This window comes from Triturus cristatus, chromosome 11 (genome assembly GCF_964204655.1).
Source record: "Triturus cristatus chromosome 11, aTriCri1.1, whole genome shotgun sequence".
In the NCBI taxonomy this organism is placed as follows: domain Eukaryota; kingdom Metazoa; phylum Chordata; class Amphibia; order Caudata; family Salamandridae; genus Triturus; species Triturus cristatus.
The window spans coordinates 1,122,226,172-1,122,244,777 of NC_140594.1; the positions used below are offsets into that span (position 1 = coordinate 1,122,226,172).

At 45.1% G+C, this 18,606-nt stretch overlaps 1 protein-coding gene across 1 annotated transcript in view; it reads left to right on the forward strand.

Moving 5' to 3' along the window:
* Positions 1–18,606, forward strand: part of LOC146786162 (solute carrier family 12 member 9-like) — a 609,812-nt gene that overhangs the window by 121,072 nt on the left and 470,134 nt on the right. Inside the window, exon 3 of the mRNA XM_085635689.1 lies at positions 2,582–2,719. Within this exon, the coding sequence (XP_085491815.1) occupies positions 2,582–2,719 (138 nt within the window). The remainder of the gene's footprint in view (positions 1–2,581; positions 2,720–18,606) is intronic.

Consider the following 18,606-nt stretch of genomic DNA (forward strand, 5'->3'; position numbering starts at 1 on the left):
AATTTTGATTTGGATCTACACTTCATGAGAAAATAAAAAGAATAAAAAGAAGCATTACAGTACGACGGATACAGTTCATGGTTCATTGAGATTTAGTACTGCATAATTGTGTTGATCATTGTGATGCAGCCAACCATATATATTTAAGTGCATTATAACCTTGCAGTAAATGGTAACTTTAAAACAGCTGCTTAGAAACATGTTGTGTTTGGTGTCAAACACCTTGGAATCATACCTCCCCGCCAGTAACTGGGAGGAGGTATGATTCCACCCTTCTAGAGGGACTTATGTGAAACACCGGTACCAGCTTTCATGACCTGGGCATCACAAACTGGAGGCTGCCAGCCACAGAAACGAGTCTGCCCTCCTACTGCTGAGCTGAGCTCGAGCAGGGTAAGGGGAAGGCTTGACAATAGGTTTCCTGTCACAGGGAGATGTGACCACCTCCCAGACAGGATTTAGTGTATTGGGGCTGGGTGGGTGCACTCTGAGAGTGTTTGAAAGTCTGCGCTGGGGGCACATTTGGTGCCCCTGTACATAGTCCAGTTCAAACCGGTTGCAGGAGTCATTTTCTCCAGCTCAGGCGCAAAACTGGACAAAGGACATGGGTGTAGCCACCCCTCTGTCCTGACCCTCCCATAGGTGGGTCCAAACAGTTTGTCCAACCCCTTCCTTGGGTATAAAGTAGGAACCCTGACTACAGGACTTTAGATTTTCCCTGGACTAAACTCTGCAAGCAGAAACCAAGTACTTCAATGATCTACACTTCGCTGGATGACAGAAGAATCTCCCTTGAAGTAAAGGAGTTACTCCCCTGCAGCAGCAGGCATCTTAAAGCATCTGACCAGGTTGCATCTCCCGAGCTCCTGAGGACTCCAAATATTTCTGCAACACAGGAGGTGGGTTCCTGAGCGTCTCCGAGGTTAATCTGAGCTCTCAGCAATTCTGAGACCAGTATCCCTCGTGGGGACCGTGCAACCCGAACCCCTGTGTACTTTTGCAGCAGCATATGCTTTTTGGCAATCCCTGAGGCTGTGCTTTGGGCTACGTGTAGTCCTGTTTTCGAGCAGTATTTCAGCTGAAGATTTCCAGCCTACACACTACGAATGTTCCGTGGGCTAGTATTTCGTGATTCAGCTCGAGGTCCATTCGCGATCCCTGGTCCGTTGGCCTGTGGGTCTCTGTGAAGATAACTTTGACTTTCCTTGGGTTTCCCTGGCTGCTCCAGATGTGTCCTGACTCTCCGTTGCTTGGAGAGTCCCCAGGACCTTGCTGGTCCTCACCGTAACCTGTTTCCTCTGCCTGCGTGGGTTGCAGTTGCCAAGGCTTGTTGATGTTCGATCCGGACACTGACCCCCCCAGCACTCAACATCCTTTGTGAGACAGCTCATCTCCAGATGTTGGTCATTTTTGACGTCTCCTGGTCCTCGTGGGTGCAGAGTCAAGCATCCCATATTCACACCTGAAGCACCCGACATCGGTGGGCATTCGTCTATTGTGCCCCTGGTTACTCTGAAGTAACCCAGACTCTGTCCCCTCTGCTTTCAGGTTCTTCTCACCTCAGATCCAGGCTTGGATTCCACCGGACACTTTTCATCTTCCCGGCAGCAGCACTTTCTCACTTCACGCCATTAAAAATGCCGAGGGTTTCCGACACCACTTGATCCATATGCACCCGGCTCCTCTGGGATAGATAACACAGGTACCTCAGGACTCACAAGGGTGCTGGCCTTAGAATCTTCTATGTTCCAAAGGGTTTGCTTGAAGTCCTCTTCGAAGTGTCCTTAAACTGTAATTTTCCAACCGCAATTTTCCCATAGAGTTGTAAGGCGCTCACGCGTGTGTTCACACACTGCACCCGTCCCCCGTGGGTCTCCTGTGTCACTACTTTGGGTGGTTCCTTGGGGTCCCAGCGATTCTACATGCTCTCAGCACTGTGTCTCGTCAAGTCGGGTTTGTTATACCACTTTCTTAGTATATGGTTTGGTCTCCCCCTGGAGCCCACTGTGAATTGTGCTATTTACTGTCGTTCTAGTGCTTTAATATTGTGTATCTTGCTCTCTAATCTCATAAAGAGGTTAGTAGAGAGTGTTTAGTAATAAACACATATATTTTATATATATACACCTTGTGTGGTTCTCCTTTCATTTGGTCATGCAGGAGGTTATAAACTGGTAAACCAAGCTGCTTTACATTCCTTCGAGACTTAGCCTGAAGGCTGCTCTCCATAGCTACCACTAGGATAGCTTTCAATAAAGGTTGTCTTAAACCTAATCATCAATAAGGGTTGTTTGCACTGGTACAAGGTGCCCACTATAACTAGTGGACAGCATATACCAGGCCAACTTCTCACAATAAGGTGTGGAATTGAGTTGTTGAAGCTCGAAAACATCTTTTGTATAATGCAGCTTTTGAAGCCAGCCACTGACTGTTGTTTCTTAGCATCTTTTATATTGTAAATGTTATGCATCCATCCTCCTGTTGCCTTTTCTGCATCTTACACCTGGAAGTACACGGCTGAATTGACCATGCCACAGATGTTTTGAAACTTGAAGTCTCCATCCTTGACTCTCTGATTCAGATATGATCAGCCGAGCGTTGGGTCCGGAGTTCGGCGGCAGCATTGGCATGATGTTCTTCCTGGGCAACGCCTGTGCCAGCGCACTCTTTATTCTGGGTCTCGTGGAAGCAGTTGTTGACACTTTTGGTATCCCAATAGGTAGGTAAAGCTGTTTCCCATTTTTCCTTAAATATTGTCCAAGAATAATGTTCCCGGTGAACAAGGATGCCTTGATGTGTGAACTTCTCTCTGACAGATATGCAGTTACCGTGATTTACAGGACAATCCAGTTTTTCACACTTTTATGGGAATACACAATTAATTTTCTGACCACATATTTTGTGATCAGGTGGCTGGTGTTACTGTTTAGAGGAATGATGCCTGATTTTTGTATGATAAAGATATGTTGTGCACAACTGAGTGATAAAAACAACAGAGTTTGAGAACCTTCTGGAAGATGAAGGAGAGGTATTGGTGACACTTCAAAGGGTTTTGGGGGGCACAGGCTGGTAAGAAGAAGCTCAAGTGAGAGGAAGGGAGAGATCATATCACAAAACTGGTGAATAAATCATTGATGGTACCAATCTACTGGCAATATATCATGAAATTTGTCTTGAAGAAATATGGGGTCAGCAGATACAATAAATGGAATGTGAAGGTCCAACCTAGATGTATTAATTTGGAAAGTTCTTTTGACTTCCCCTCCCTATTTTCCTCTTAATTACTCAGGCTGGCATAATTGCGTGCTTTCCTTAATTTCGCCTCACAAGAGTAATGCATAATTACTGAAATTACTCTGACGTAAATTAAATTTTGCCCAGACCTAATAATTACAAGACACATGAAATTGAAAACTAAATTTAGATTCAAACACAGTAATTGGCAGGTTCTTTTTAGATAAGTTTTCTTGTGCTGGTCAGACTACCTGCTCGGCACGCGCCGGGACACTCCTTGGTGTAGCTGTGTGTGATATAAATGCCAATAACATACCATGACGTAACATAAAATATACAACCACAGACCGAGGGATGCTCAGCCCCAGTAGCACATATTGATGCAAGGAAGACAAGTAGTCCTTCCTCTATGCCAAGGATCCAAGAACAAAGTTCCCCGACCAGACTGATTGATACCACTAGAGAAGCCGATCAGCTATCCTCAGCACCTCCACTCTGGAGGGAAATCCCAGAACGCACCACTGCGTCCCAGTGGAGTAGGGAGCAGTACTGGAGACTTCACACTTCCTCAGCGAGCTCAAGGGAGTGACACCTGCCTCTTCTGGGTACCACTGGCCATAAATTGTCAGAGCAGGCATCTGACCACAGAGCCACCTCTCTGCAACTGAGCAGGACAAGAAGTGCCTGCCCACTCTCTTCCTACTGAACATCAACGTCATCCCTCACTGGAGGGTGCGGGGTCTGACCTAAAATGGTGCCTTTGTGCACAACAAATGAAAGCCACAGTAGAGAGGGAATACAGGAACATTGATTGGAGGGCTGCCAGCTCACCAGAGAGACACTTGTACTCACTTGTGAGCGTAGCTGTGCGTTGTGGGTGTAATGCACACATACAAGACAGTGCATTCTCTCAATGTAATCAAGGAAGAAAGCTGATCGCTCTGCCTTCCTAATGATGCAGATTCATTAGGACGAGCCAGGGCTAAATTTGTGAAAAAATAAGCGCCAGGGTTCTCGTCAGGAGACCACTGTGGCTTGCACCACACATTGCCCCTGCTATGCTGCCAATCATAGCAACTACACAACTCCTAACCATCACACTCCTACAAGCCTGACAATTCAGACTATTCCAGGCCCCCGAAGCTATAAGAATGGTTTGTGAGGCAGGTTATAGTAATTTTTGATGTATATTGAGTACAAAAATTAACTGTTGTTGTGGTTATCTCTAAATTAGCCAGGCAGTGCCACCCTGTGGCAGAATGTCACAAGCGCCGGTGTTGACAATTAAGTGCCGTGCCGAGCACCGAAAACCATCGGCTCAAATTAAGCACTGGGACGAGCTCAGGTACATCTATTGGATTGTCACTCTTCAAAGGTCTAGCAATATTTTCCGAGACTGGGGCTACAAGGGAGGGGGGGGGGTTAAACTTCTGTAGAGTGCAAGCCTTTAGAAGTGGGGTGCGCTGGTTTAGATTCAGCCGTCTCTGTGAATGAGACGGTCCTCCTGTGAGATTTGTAGAGACTGTTGGGAAATTTGCTCAGGATCACACCACTTAGCGCAGCAACATCACTGCAGCACACTCGTTTTCTTCTCTATTAATGGGTTCACCTTCTGTGCGTAGAAAATAAAGTACGATTTGACACAATCTAGGTCTGGTTAGTTGTTTTGGAACAAAGGGAGTGCAAGAGGCTTTTATTATTTTTGTTAAATTGGTTTGTAAACAAATGGGCTGTATTTATTCTGTGAATATTGTAATTCAAGCAATGGATGATATATCACACGCTTTTTCCTCACTTCACATTTTGCTCACCTCACAGTTATTTTAGTATATATTGTTTGTTCTCCGTTATTTATTATGAAAGCATTCTTTTGAATTCACAAATTTATGTTTATTGATTAAACGGTGTTGCTCGGATGGGGACAGCTGTTCCCTGAGGTCTTGGCTGCCGGGTCCCTGGGGTTCCAGGGTATCCCTGTCAGGTGTTTTTGAAGAAGCGTTACTCAAGTCTCGCTGCCCTTAGGCTGCCCCGACTCCATTTCTTTAACTTTTGTTTTTATCTTTGTTACTCTCTCCTTTCTCCTACACTCTGATCTTACTTCCTTATTCTCCCTCCTTCTGCCAAACTTCACTTCTCGCAACATCACCTTTTCTGATCCCAGTGTCATTTCCAGCTCCTGAACTTGTACGTTTCGAAAAAACACGATAACTCTGGTTTTTTTGTTGTAAGAAATGAGCTGACAGCACTAGGAATTCTGGGAAATGAATAGAAAATGAGCCCTAATAGCGGGGAGTCCATAAAAATGTGCCATTTAACTTATTTGTGTACACATTGTTAAACGTATCGATCCAAGCCGTGGAAACATATGCGCGCTCCCAATTGGATATCACTCCCATCATTAGGAAGGGCTAAAGTATGCACAAATAAATGCCAAAAAACATAAACAAAGGCCATGCTAAGGGCAATTTGTAGAACTGACTCAAAAGACTACTTTGTCGAGGAGTTACAATGCACCCCGTCAAATGACCCCGGATTTCGGAGCAGGGGTGGCAATTTGACCAAAGTCCGTTGTAACACTTCTCACCCGAGCCCCCCCATGCCCCCAAGACCTGCGAGTTGAGCGCTGTTTTTTATTGTATTTCATCAGCTACGTAAGCATCATGTCGGTCATCCTCGCTCGTTTCTGAAGCGAAATGATGGACTGAGCTGTTGTTCAAGCCAATTGCGGTAAAAAAACAGTAGGTGGCACTGCAGTTGCGCGTACAACCATAATAGGACTGGAGTTTTACAAATAACAAACAAGCAATGGTAAAGCCAATCAGTCAGGTATTGTATTGTATTGTAATTGCATTTATATAGCGCTTACTACCCCTGACGAGGCGTCAAAGTGCTTTTTTCGGTGAATAGCACGCTACTCCGGAACCCACAAAGGATTAGTGGTGAATTAGTATAGTGAAAATATGAAAGTAATTTGAGTGGTGGAAATGTCGGTCAGTTATTTGGATTGAGAAGGATAGTGGAGGGATAGAAAAGGAAAAAAAAAAGGTTTGCATTTATATAGTGCTTGCTACCCATGATGGGGGTTAAAGTGTTTTTTCAGAGAGTAGCACGCTACTCTGGAACAGATACAGTGTTAGTGGTGAATTAGTATAGTGAAACATGAAAGTAATTTAGGTGGTGGATATGTTAGTCAGTTATTTGGATCGAGAAGGATAGCGAAGGGGTAGAAGAGGTAAAAAGGTTTGCATTTATATAGCTCTTGCTACCCCTGATGAGGCGTTGAAGTGCTTTTTCGGCAAGTAGTACACTACTCCGGAACCCATAAAGGATTAGTGGTGAATTAGTATAGTGAAACATGAAAATTAATTTGAGTAGTGGATATGTTAGTCAGTTATGTGGATTGAAAATGATAGTGGAGGGATAGATGGGAAGGATTTAGAATTTTTTGTTTTTGTTTTTTGTTTTGGAGCTCACAGCAGTAGGAGGAGGCTTGGGATGAGTAAAAGGGAGGTGAAAGGGATGAATAAAAGGGGGGTGGAGGGGATGAATAAAAGGGGGGTGGAGGGGCAAGAGTCAGATGGAGGGTTTAGAAAGGCTTGTTTTGGGGGATCAGAATAGTAAAAAGAGGTATGAGTTGATGCAAGGAGGGGTGGAATAGGGAGGAGTCTTGAAAGGGTTATTTTGTGATCATAGTAGTGGTATGGGGGTATTAGGTTAATGAGTGAGTGGAGGTAATGGATATATTGATAGACTTAAAGGGTGAGAAATAGGATAGAGCATTGAAATGAGTAGTAGAAAGAGGTTTGAGATGAGTCGGAGAGTTGAGCTAGAGCATATATTGAGAGTGGTATAGGGTAAAAATAGGATAGTGCATTGGAATGAGTAGTAGAAAGAGGTTTGAGACGAGTCGGAGAGTTGAGCTAGAGGATATATTGAGAGCGGTGTAGGGTGAAAATAGGGTAGTGCATTGGATATGCTGAAGTAGAAGAAAAGTAATAAATGAGTGAAAGTAATAAATATATAGATCCAAAAGTAATAAAGATATATATTCCTAAGTACATTGACGGTAAATAGATGCACAAAGGAAGGTAGTGTATGCAGATTAAAGATGCATCAAATAAACTCTGGATTTCAAGTGTTGTACTTTAAATTAGTTTTATTGATTGTTGTATATTTTTTAGATCAATAGTGAAGCAATTGTAGATTAGTAGTTATGATAAAATATTTACTTATTTATGCAGTCACTAATATACATGTTAAAAACATAGAATAATATAACTATCAGTAATATGTACAATTCTTTAGGTCTCGCCTGACCCAGCGCATGCGCTGCTGGTCTGGCGAGACTTTTTGAGAGCGCTCCAAAAAGTGCTACCATGGCCAGCCTAGAGCTACAGTGCATGTGCACGGGCGCGCGCGCCGTGCTTCATCGTGATTACTTTCACTTTCGCGGCCGCATGGCCGCTTTGATGTTTGATCGCATCACTTTAGCGGCCGCTTGGCATAGCCAATAGGTCTAGCTTTTGGGACCTTATAAGTATTTAGTTATGCAACTGTTGCATCGCTAAACACTTATAAGGTCCCAACGGCGAGACCTATTGGCTATGCCAATGCTTGTTTATCTTTGAGTTTAATATAGCACAAACTAGACCGGAGGATATCAGGTATCAGACCGCTTTATATGAGCACCGGTTTCATTACAGATAGACACGGTCATGTTTTTTGTTGTTGTTTTTTTTGTCAGGCACAGGGAGACTAAGTGTTTTGCCCAGAATCACAGGATGTTGAGCTTCGTTGCCGAGTCTCAAACCCGGTTCCCCAGCTTCGAGGTCGATCGATCTAGCTGTAAGGCTACATCCTCCCCCACATTTGTTAATCAGAACTAATGAATATCTATATATAATAATGTTTTTAAATATAAGTATTTTACACATTTATACAAAGCAATACAAATATATAGGTACATATCTATAGTACAAAAAAATGCTTCTATACAAAGAGATATGCTGTATATTTCTATCTGTTTGAGTACGGCAGTGATGTGGGTAACAGCCAATTTTTTAGTAGTTTTCTGAAGATAAGGTGATTATCTGTGCATCTTATGTTGGGGTAAAGAGTTCCATAGTTTGGCTGCTTGAACAAAGAATGATTTGTCACCCATTGTTTTTTTCTTGTATCTTGGGATTTTGAGGCGAGGTGCCACTCTAGAGGTTCTTTTGTTGAATGTGTTTGGTGAATTTATTCCTGATGAAGTGTGGTCCTGTTCCATGTATCGCTTTGTGGGTGATACAAAACAGCTTGTCCGTGGATCTTCTGGCAACCAGTAACCAATGCAGGGCTCTGAAGGCAAGGGAGATGGTGTCCTATGGTTTTATATGTAAGAGTAGTCTGGCACCCGAATTCTGAATCCGTTGTAGGTTTTTCATGGTCGTTAAAGGTGATCCATGGTAGAGGCTATTTGCGTAATCGAGTTTGGGCAAAACAAGAGAGATCTTAGCCTGTACCCTGTGTGGAAATCCCAAATAGGGGAAGATTCACCACAGAGTTTTTATAGTAACGAAGCTTGATCTTGCTGGTTTGTCCACTTGGGCATTCATCGATCACTTGGAGTCCATGGTCATTCCGAAGTTTCTTACTTCCTTCGATATTTTAGGCGGTGTTCCCAGATCATCAGGCCACATGGTGAGCGGTTCATAATGTTTCCAATTGCCAAACATGAGTATTTCGGTTTTGGAAGCATTCATTTTGAGATGGTTCCACGTTATCCATTGATCCACAGCTCTGAGACAACTGAAAATTGGCGAGTTTCCAATGTGTATGGGGCATTGCAGTTGAAGGATTAGTTGGGTGTCATCTGCATAGTTATAGCATGTGAGGTGAAATTGATTGATCAGTTCGAGTAATGACTTCATGTAGATGTTGAAAAACATGGGCGAGATAATAGAGCCTTGAGGGACCCCTGCTTTTTTAGGTCTCGCCTAGCGATGCAGCGCATGCACTGCTCGCCTTGGTGAGACCTATTGTTGTTGGTTTGGTGGGCGAAGGGGGACAGGACATTTACACGCACACGGCTGGCAGCATCAGCACAAGGGACAGCAGATGTGCATGGGCTCGGCTCCCTCAAAGCGCGCAGGACAGGAGATGTGCACGCATACGGCTCGGCTCCCTGAATGCACGCATAGCGTGCTTTCGCTTTCCCCTGGACACAGACATGGCCTCCGAGATTGAGCGGCCATTTTGAAAATACTCATCTGCTGCTCATCTGTGTGTGTGTGTGGGCGGGAGAGGGGGGTGAAAACCTGCAATATTGCGGAGAACCTTCTAGAAGTGGCTGGGCTGGTGAGCCAGGTCTCCAAAGAGGGGGTGGGCACATAAAAACAATAATACCATAAGATCTGGGTCATCCGTGAGTGCACGGATCTGTGGCGCCTGCTCACCCTGTGCTTCTGCGCCTGTCTTCGAATGACCCCAGTAGAGCAGCTGGTGTTGTGCACGGCTGTTCTTGCTTAGGTTGTGTCCTTGTGTGTTTACTTGTACACACACATAGGTGGGCGCGTCACACCTCTCTGGCAGCTAGCGGTTTGTGTGCGCCTCTCTAAGGATCCGTGTCTGTTTGTGGGCGTGACACCCAAGCAGGGGTGTCACCCCCTGTAGATCCTCGTGTGCCTGTGTTCACCTGTTAGGGTGTCGAGGATCCCTTGATGTGATTTCTGTCCGGAGTCCTCGGTCTGAGTGTGCCTCTCTGAGAGTCCGTGTCTGTTTGTGGGCATGACACCTGATCAGGAGTGTCGCCCCCTGTAGATCTGCGTGTGCCTGTGTTCACCTGTTAGGGTGTCGAAGATCCCGGGTGTGATTTCTGTCCAGGGACCTGTAGGCGCCTCCGAGTTCTGTATCTTGTATATTGTGAGGGGTAGGTGTGCTCTATTCCGTCTATTACGTTTGTGACTGGGCCTGGCACCTCCTGTGCTCCATTGGTTCTTGTGTGATTTACCAATCTGTTACATGCCTGTGGGTGTGGCACACAGCCCTGGGTGTGTCCTTTCACTCAAAGGATGTGTGCCAGGTTTACAAGGGTGTGGGTGTGTTGCTGACCGTCTGTTTATTTATGTTTGCTGTTTTTATAGCGCAAACTCGACCTAAAGGTATTTAAGCGCTTTAAACTAGCAACAGTTACATTACACAAGGGCAAGTTATTTTATTGGTAGGCGCAGGGAGATGAAGTGATTTGCCCAAAAACTCAGGATGTTGCCGAGGCTCGAATCCGGTTCCAACTATGGTAGCTCTGGCCGTTACGCCACTTTCTCCCCTCTTCTTTTATAACGTCCCCACACTGTTTATATGCGCAGATTTAACAAAGTGATGTTTCCCATGTCAGCTCGTTGTGGTTTCTCCCACAACATATTTACTGCCCACGCTCAGTATCCTGTACGCAGCAGTAGCACATGCAGTTTGTCCTTTCCTACAGGATATGCTCACGCTCATTAACGTACTCCTCTCCTACAGGATATGCTCACACTCATTAACGTACTCCTTTCCTACAGGAAACTCTCAGCTCGCACTCACAGGTATACTCAGGGATTTAAGTGGGATGAAAAAACTGGAGGGGTCTCTCAAAGGGGCGTGGCCAATATAATTAAGGGCATGGCTTAAAAACACTTCAGCTAAAAATCTGTGCTTAGCATAGTGTGCCGCCCAACTTGTATTTTGCTGTTTATCATTGCATCCAGATATATGAGTAACATCATACCTACAACAAGTCAGAACTATTGGCTTTGTCAATGGTTGTTACTTGCATAAGATAAATAAGCAGCAATTATGGCTTTTATATAATATTGAAAAAGCTCCCACTTAAAGCCCTGGTGACACCACGACAATGTTGCTGCTCCTGAGTTTTAAAAAGACAAGGGAAATTCAGAGAGAAAATGTGAGAAGTTGGCCTGGTATATGATGTTCACTAGTTAAAGTGACCACCTTGTACCATGCCAAGCAACCCTTATGGTGTGGTTGTAAGTCAACCTTTTCGGACTAGCTGCCCTAGTGGTAGCGTAGGCTAAGCAGTCTTTGAGGCTAAACTCATGAAACGTGTTAAGCAGGCTGTTTTACCAAATGTAACCCCCCTTTATACCAATGAAAGGACACCACACAGATATATATTGAAAATATATATGTATTTATTTCTCAAAGTATCCCCTAGACTCTTTATGAGCACAGGAGCACAAATCGTTAAACAAGAATACGTTAGAATACACAGAAGTTGCACTTTATATGGATAGGCCCTGGTGGCCACTCGAACCATATACTAAAATAGTGGTATAAGTACCACGAACAGAAAAGGGAAAAGGCCTAGGGCCTCTAGAATCGCTGGGCCTACAAGGAGCTAACTTTAGTTAGTGACCAGGAGGTCCACGGGTTGCGTGTGCAGAGCAAATAGTCACACGCGGGCTCCCATAGGTTTTCAATGGGTGCGTAAAAGTTACAAAGTTACTGCAAAAAGGATCTTCCGGAGGGACTATGAACTCAAGATTGGAAACACAGACACTAGAGATGATACTCTACACTTGGGCACCGGAGTGCCAGCTTTACCTCACCCACAGGAAGCGGGTGCATAGGTCTCGAAGTGCGTCGGGTTTCTTCTATCTGTTCAATGGAGCCTGAAGACAAAGATGCTGCAGGCGGTCAGTCCAGAAGAGATGCGGTGGATCCCAGAGTGGATCAGAGTTGTAGAAGACCTGTAAGCAGAGGGGACAGTGTTCACAGTCACTAGCCAGTGACCAGCGTGGCACCAGGTGGGTACCAGGCGATGTCGGGTGCAAACAGGAGGAAAGGTGCAGCTTGTCTCTGCAGCCACGTGGTCCCTGAAGGTCGACGACATCCAGGAGTCGGTTCACGAGCTGTCCCACACAGGCTCTCGCTGTCGGCGGTGTCGGCGACTTGATCGAAGCAAACAAGCCTTGGCAAAAGCAATTGTTGTGGAAAACGAAATAAGCTGATGGTTCTGACCAGCAAGGTCAGAGGGACTGCTCCTTTGGAGGGGAGCAAGGGCCAGTCTTGAGCAACCAGACCAGCAGTGTAGTTCTTGAAGTTTGTCGCCAAGATGGCCACTAGCTAACGGGCCAGCAACCGGTTAGGCGCGTCGAGTGGCAAAATGCAGAGGGGCCCCACGCAGATCGTGGAGATGCTGGAGGGCTCACCTTTGGTGCAGATGCTGCTCGGGTGTTGGGCTTCTCAGGACCCAAAGCACAACTTGGAGGAAGCCTCGGTTGTCGCGCTTGCAGCTTGTCGTGGTCTTTTCAAGATGGCTGGCTCCACGTGTCTCGGTGCCTCCACGGGTTCCTTCTTTTCAGGGACTGTGGATTGGGCGGTGAGAGGTCTGGAGGTCCAGGTCTTGTCAGTCTCTGGGCTCGGGCTCCTGCGGGAGGCGGCGGCAAAGCAGACGTTGATTCGCTGGATGGTGCTTGCGTTAGCAAGGTGGTCACTCCCGGACCACAGGGGAGATTGGCTTCAGTCCTCTGTGCGGCAGAGCGTCGAAGTTCCCATCTTCTTCTTGTAGTTAAGTTGATTCCAGGATGTCTGAAGTCTTAGGACACAGCTCCTACCTTTAAGCGGATTCTAGGGGCCGGACTACCTGCTAGGTCCCTCCCTAAGGGTGGGACCAGGAAGGGGGGTGGTTACACCCCAATCCTTTGTCCAGCTCGCCCCAGGTCCAGGGCTGGTGCGCCCCAGGACCAGATTGAACTGGCATATGCACCGAGGCTCCTTGTGAGCCTCAGGCATGTCTGGTTTCTTTCAAGCCCTACCTGACCAATACACAAAATCCTGTCTGGGGTGGTGCACGCACCTCCCCTGGCAGGAAACCCTTTGTCCACACCTCCCAAGCTGGAAGGACTCCCAGCAGCAGGAGGGCAGACTTGTGTCTGTGGTGGCAGCATCCATTTTGTGGAGCTGAGGCTATGTCTGATTTTATCCGGGTTTCAGGTACTGTACATGTCGTGTCCCTCTAGAAGGGTGGAATGCTAACCCCGTCGCCAGAATTGGCGAGGGGTTAGTATTCCAATTCGTATGACACCTTACTCGACATGTTTTGATAAAGCCAAACGAAAGATAGCATTTAACCGCGAGGTTCATAATGCACATAAGAGTATATGGTATGACGATATCTGGAAACAGTAGAAGGAAGTTGTTCCGACCACTGCAGACAGGCTCAGCTCATGCCAGAGCACCATCTCACATGGAACCAAGCACTCTGCCTTCATGATTGTTAAGGCCTGCCATAGGAGTGACTTGTAGGTTAACATGTGTCCCATTTAAGGTTAGGTATAGGTATACTACACCCAAGTAAGAGGTGGTTACCCAACTTACCCCAGCTGATTGATCAGCCAGTTGTGTCAAATTTGTTAGGCCAGGCCAGGGGTGGCACAATACATGCTTCAGCCCCTGGTAGGCCTTAGATACACCAATGCCCTGGGTACCTAGTGTACACTGGTACAGGGGCTCACAGGGTGATCTAGTTCCAATGGGTTATGCACCTAGGGTACATGGAGTCCATTTTAAAGAGAGAGCAGATGGGCTGAGACCCTGAATGGCAGGATCTCAGGCCTACTAAGTCGAAAAACCAGCTAGACACTAGGCAAAAAATTGGGGGTAACCATAGTCAGATATCCACCTTCCTACAGAAAATGACTCTCTTTAAAGGATTTCCCTTCTCCCTACAACCTCACCTTGCATGACCTCATACCATAACTTCTCCACTAGTGAGAAGTGAGCAGTGGACATCCATGTGCCTGCTGTCACCGCAGTCCGGAAAGAAATGGTCCGCCTGTGCCAGGGCACACAACAGAGCCCGATAGAGACCCGTTTCGAGACCCCCTTTTAAACAAGCATTTGCAATGCAATAGGTCTCGCATTTGCGAGTATTTGAGCTACTGGCATTGTAAAATGACAAACCTTTTATCTATGTGTTGGTTTTGAAAACAGAGAAATAAAAGGCATTGTCATTTGCAATGCCAATAGCTTAAAATTTCGCAAGTGCGAGACCTATTGCATTGCAAATGCTTGTTTAAGTATTGTTTGGACAAGAAAGGTGGGGTATGGATGGCATTAGTTCTGTTGTAAAGGTAGGGCCCAATCCAGTCTAGAGCAGTCCCCTCTATGCCGTCTTCATAGAGTCTTTGTTTCAGAGTGTCATGGTCAACCGTGTCAAAGGCAGCCGAGAGGTCCAAGAGAAGTATCGCAGCAACCCCGTTGCAGTCAACTGTGTTCTTCAGGTCATCCCAGTTGGCAAGGAGGGCAGATTCTGTGCCTCTTCCTGGACGGAATCCTGTTTGGAAGTCTGAAAGTATGGTATTTTCTTCAATGAATTGTGACATCTGGGCGAACGCTGTTCTTTCTATAAGTTTGCCCAGGAAAGGTCCATTTGTAATCGGTCTGTAGTTGTCAGGGTTCAGCGGGTCCAAGTTTGATTTCTTCAGTAATGGGCATATGTATGACTTTTTGAGTTCTTCTGGAAATATTCCGGTAGTTAAGGAATTGTTGATGATTCTTCTTACTGGTGCGGCAGCAGAGGTTGTTAGAAGAATTCTCTTGAAGGTTTGCGGTGGATACAGGTCAGAAGGGCTGCCGGCAGCCCTGCTTGCTTTGACCAGGTCCATAAATTCATCGTGTGAAATGTGTTGGAAGGAAGGGAGAGGCGGAGTTAGAGTATTCTTGGATTGTTTTTTTGTAAAAGGTTTAGTACTGGTGCTTTGTCTCTGTTTTAAGTATGAGTCCAATGTGCCTGCTTTGTCTGTGTAATGATTTGCCAGTTTGTCTGTGAAATCTTGAGTAACAGGATGAGCTGCTTCTAGTCAATTTGGTTTACGATATTCAATGAGAATTTTATAGAGTTTGTATTTGTACATTTAGCATTTTAAATTATGTCTGAATTGTATTTTTTCTTTGCTTTTTTGATAGCTGACTTGCACAATCTGTTAATTTTCTGTAAGCAAAGTTTGTCTTGGTTGTCGTTTGTTTTGAGCCAGGCACGTTGCAGCTTTATAATTTGTTGTTTTATCTCTTTTATCTCTGTATTTCTTGAAGGTGCTTGTTTTCTTTTGTTCTGTTGTGTGGTTTTTAGTGGTATCAGGATATCAAAAGCTTCCTGTAACCACTCATATAGTGTTTTTTTAACAGATTTTATTGTTTCTAGATCTCTACCGGATGTTAGTTGAGTTTCTAAGTGTTCCAAATTAAGTTTGTTCCACGTCCGATAGGTGGATGCATGTAAGGTGGTTTTAGGTGCATCTCTTAGTGTTGTTTTATGTTGTAAAGCAAGTAAATTGTGGTCTGACCATGTGACTGGAGTCATCGCTTGAAAGGTAACTAGTTCTGCATTTGCAAAAGTTTCCTCTAGGATGTGTCCAGTGATGTGTGAGGGTTCATGGACGATCTGATGCAGGTTCAGTGCTTCTAGGCCAGCGATGATTGTTTTTGGATGGGCCATATTTGGTTCATCAAACCAAATGTTTAGGTCACCCAGAACGCCTAGGTTTGAGTGCAAAGCTCAAGACTGATTTACATATAGCTGGGTCTGAACTGAGGTGGTGAAGTGAGATAAAGAATGATGATGGATTCAACCCAGATCTGTGACTGGGGGTGAGTGTCTGAAAAGTTTCAGTGCTCCCTCCATCATCTCCTTGTGTTTGCTTTGTTCGCCCTAAGTTGGCAGGGTATGCCCAGACGTGCGTCCCTTGCTCACTTTGCCACTGGATTCAAGGTAGCCTGGCTGATGAAGGGTGTTACCCAGAAACTGGTCCCAGGATGCTTGTTTCCAGGTCAGGGAAGACCTGGCTTGGCAGTTTGGACTGGACTGTTCCCAGGAGGCACAGGGTCAAGACTTATTTGCATATAGCTGGGTCTGAACTGAGGTGGTGAAGTGAGCTAAAGAATGATGATGGATTCAACCCAGATCTGTGATGGGAGTGAGTGTCTGAAAAGTTTCAGCGCTCCGTCCATCATCTCCTTGTGTTTGCTCTGGAGTGCAGTGCTATCAGGTTTGAAACTATGTCTAGAAATGCATCTGGAAAAGTTGCCTTCCTATGTGGAGGTCTGTAAAGAAGCAGGAAGTTACAGGAGGAAGACGGTGTAGGATTGCATCTGGTGAAAAGGGCCTCACAATTTTTTATGGAGTTGTAGTCAACTTTAGTTATATGTAACGTTTGCCTCAACACAACAGCTAGGCCACCTCCTATACGATTTTGGGTGATTGTTTGATAGCCTAGAGGAATGGCTTCATGCAGGACTTGAGCCATATCATCTCCCAACCATGATTCAGTAATGAATAGTATGTCTGGTATTGGGTCAGTTGGAAGGTCATGGATGTGATGTTTGATCTTCGAGAGCGATCAAGCATTTATTAGAAGACAGTTTTGAGAATGTGCTTTGGAGATAGTGTGACTACGTTTTGTAGAGGAGTGAGCAGTATTTTGTGGGCTTGCAGCTGGTGTGTCCATAGTGTTGGTATTCGGTATATGAGGATAGCAATCCTGTAGCTTTTCTGTTTCATGTTCATCGTCAGTTGAATAAGAAGGCATTTTGATGGGTTTACCTGTGTAGGTGGTGGAGACGGTATTTGAGAGTGAGTTGGTGTGCTGTGTTGTTATTGGAGTGTAACCCTGTTGTGCAGTAGATATGTTTATGGCTGAAGGTGTATCAGTTAGGGGTCGTGGTGTAGCTTGTGGGTCATGTAGTAAGGTTCTAAATTGTCCAATGGATGACAGGTGGTTGAAAGAGAGCTGCTGTGATGGTGTATATGTGTTGGGTGTGGTGGAAGAGCTAAAGCTCGGTATTGGAGTTTGTTCACTTGTGTAATTTGAAAGGTGGGTGTATGTTTGTAATTTATGATGGTAAGTATTATGAGGTGTTGGCTTGAGAGATTTTGTTGTGTTGGTGTGTGTGTTATCGTTTGTTTTTGAGAAGTAGTGAAAGGGGATGCTGATGTATTTGTTTTATGAGATGGATTTGTTATAGTATTGTTCGCAAGTGAAAGTTGTAAGGTAAAGAGGGTGGTGATGTGTTTGTGAGTAGAGTGTACGTTGTGTGGAAGACGGGATGAAGTAGAGTTGTGAGTGTTTGTCTTAGACTTGTTTGCTGCAAGAGGTAATATGTGTGGTGTAAATATTGTGTGGTTGTTTTATTATGGTCGAAAGAAAAGAAGAGTGTTGGTCCGAGAAATGATGGAAGGCTGAATATAGGTCTTTTAGTGACAAAATGGGGTCTGTTGTGTATAATTAGAGCAGGGAGTGTGTGTCTGGTTGGGATATAGTTCAGTGTGGTGTGGAATTGGGTTGTGTTAGTCATGAGTGGATTGTCTAGTGGTATAGGATAGAGTTGTGTACTGTTTGTAGGTGATGGTATAAATGTGTGGTAGCTGGGATAGAAGGGTGTATAGTTTGTGGGGTTTTGTAGTGGGTGCTGAGACATTGAGTACATTTGGTGTGAGTGTGTTACTCTGTGGATGTGGGTGGTGTTGGGTGGGTGCTGGTGAATGTATAATTGTGAAACATTTCTGGCCCTGGTCCCGACCAGTCTCGAACAGGCTCAAACAGCCAGTCACCCTTGTCCTCTCCAACCTTAACCTCAATGCCCGGGCTGAGACTTCCTGAACCCTGGCATTATATAGCCCTAGTAATCAGGTGACCCCTTCAGGAAATGAGAAACCTAGCCCTAACCCTAACCAATCCAACACTAGCCCTAAACCCTTGAACCAATAGGACACAAAGCTCTTACAACCAATCATAGCCCTAGTCCAAGAACTCAATCAGGCACAAAACTCTAAACCCTACGTCCAATAGAAAGCCTAATCCCAACCCTAGTTCCAAACCTATACTCAGCAACCAATCACCCAAGAAACCTTGAGCCCTATATCCACTAGAAAACCTAACCCTAGGCCTAGTCCCAACAATAGTCCCATCATTGGCAAGCTTCCCACGTTTTCATTAGTTAATGTATTTTTTTTAAACATACGTAACAGGCATTAAAACATTAAAAAATATTAAAAAGCTGGTATCGTCTAAATGTGGCCCAAGTGTGTTTGCAAACAGTAACAAGCATTTGCATTGAAATGGGTCTCGCAATTGTGAGATTTTGAGCTATAGGCATTGCAAATGACAATGCCTTTTATTTATGCGTTTAAAAAACCTAGAATAATAAAAGGCATTGTCATTTACAATACCAATAGGTCAAAGTTTGAAAAATGCGACACCTATTGCATTGCAGAGAGCGGGGTGTCCCTGAAGTGGGCACTGCGCTCAGCATTAAGGTTGGAAAAAAAAAAAGCAGAAACAGAGCGTGGTGTCCTTGAAGTGGGACCCACACTCAGCAATAAAGTTAATTTAA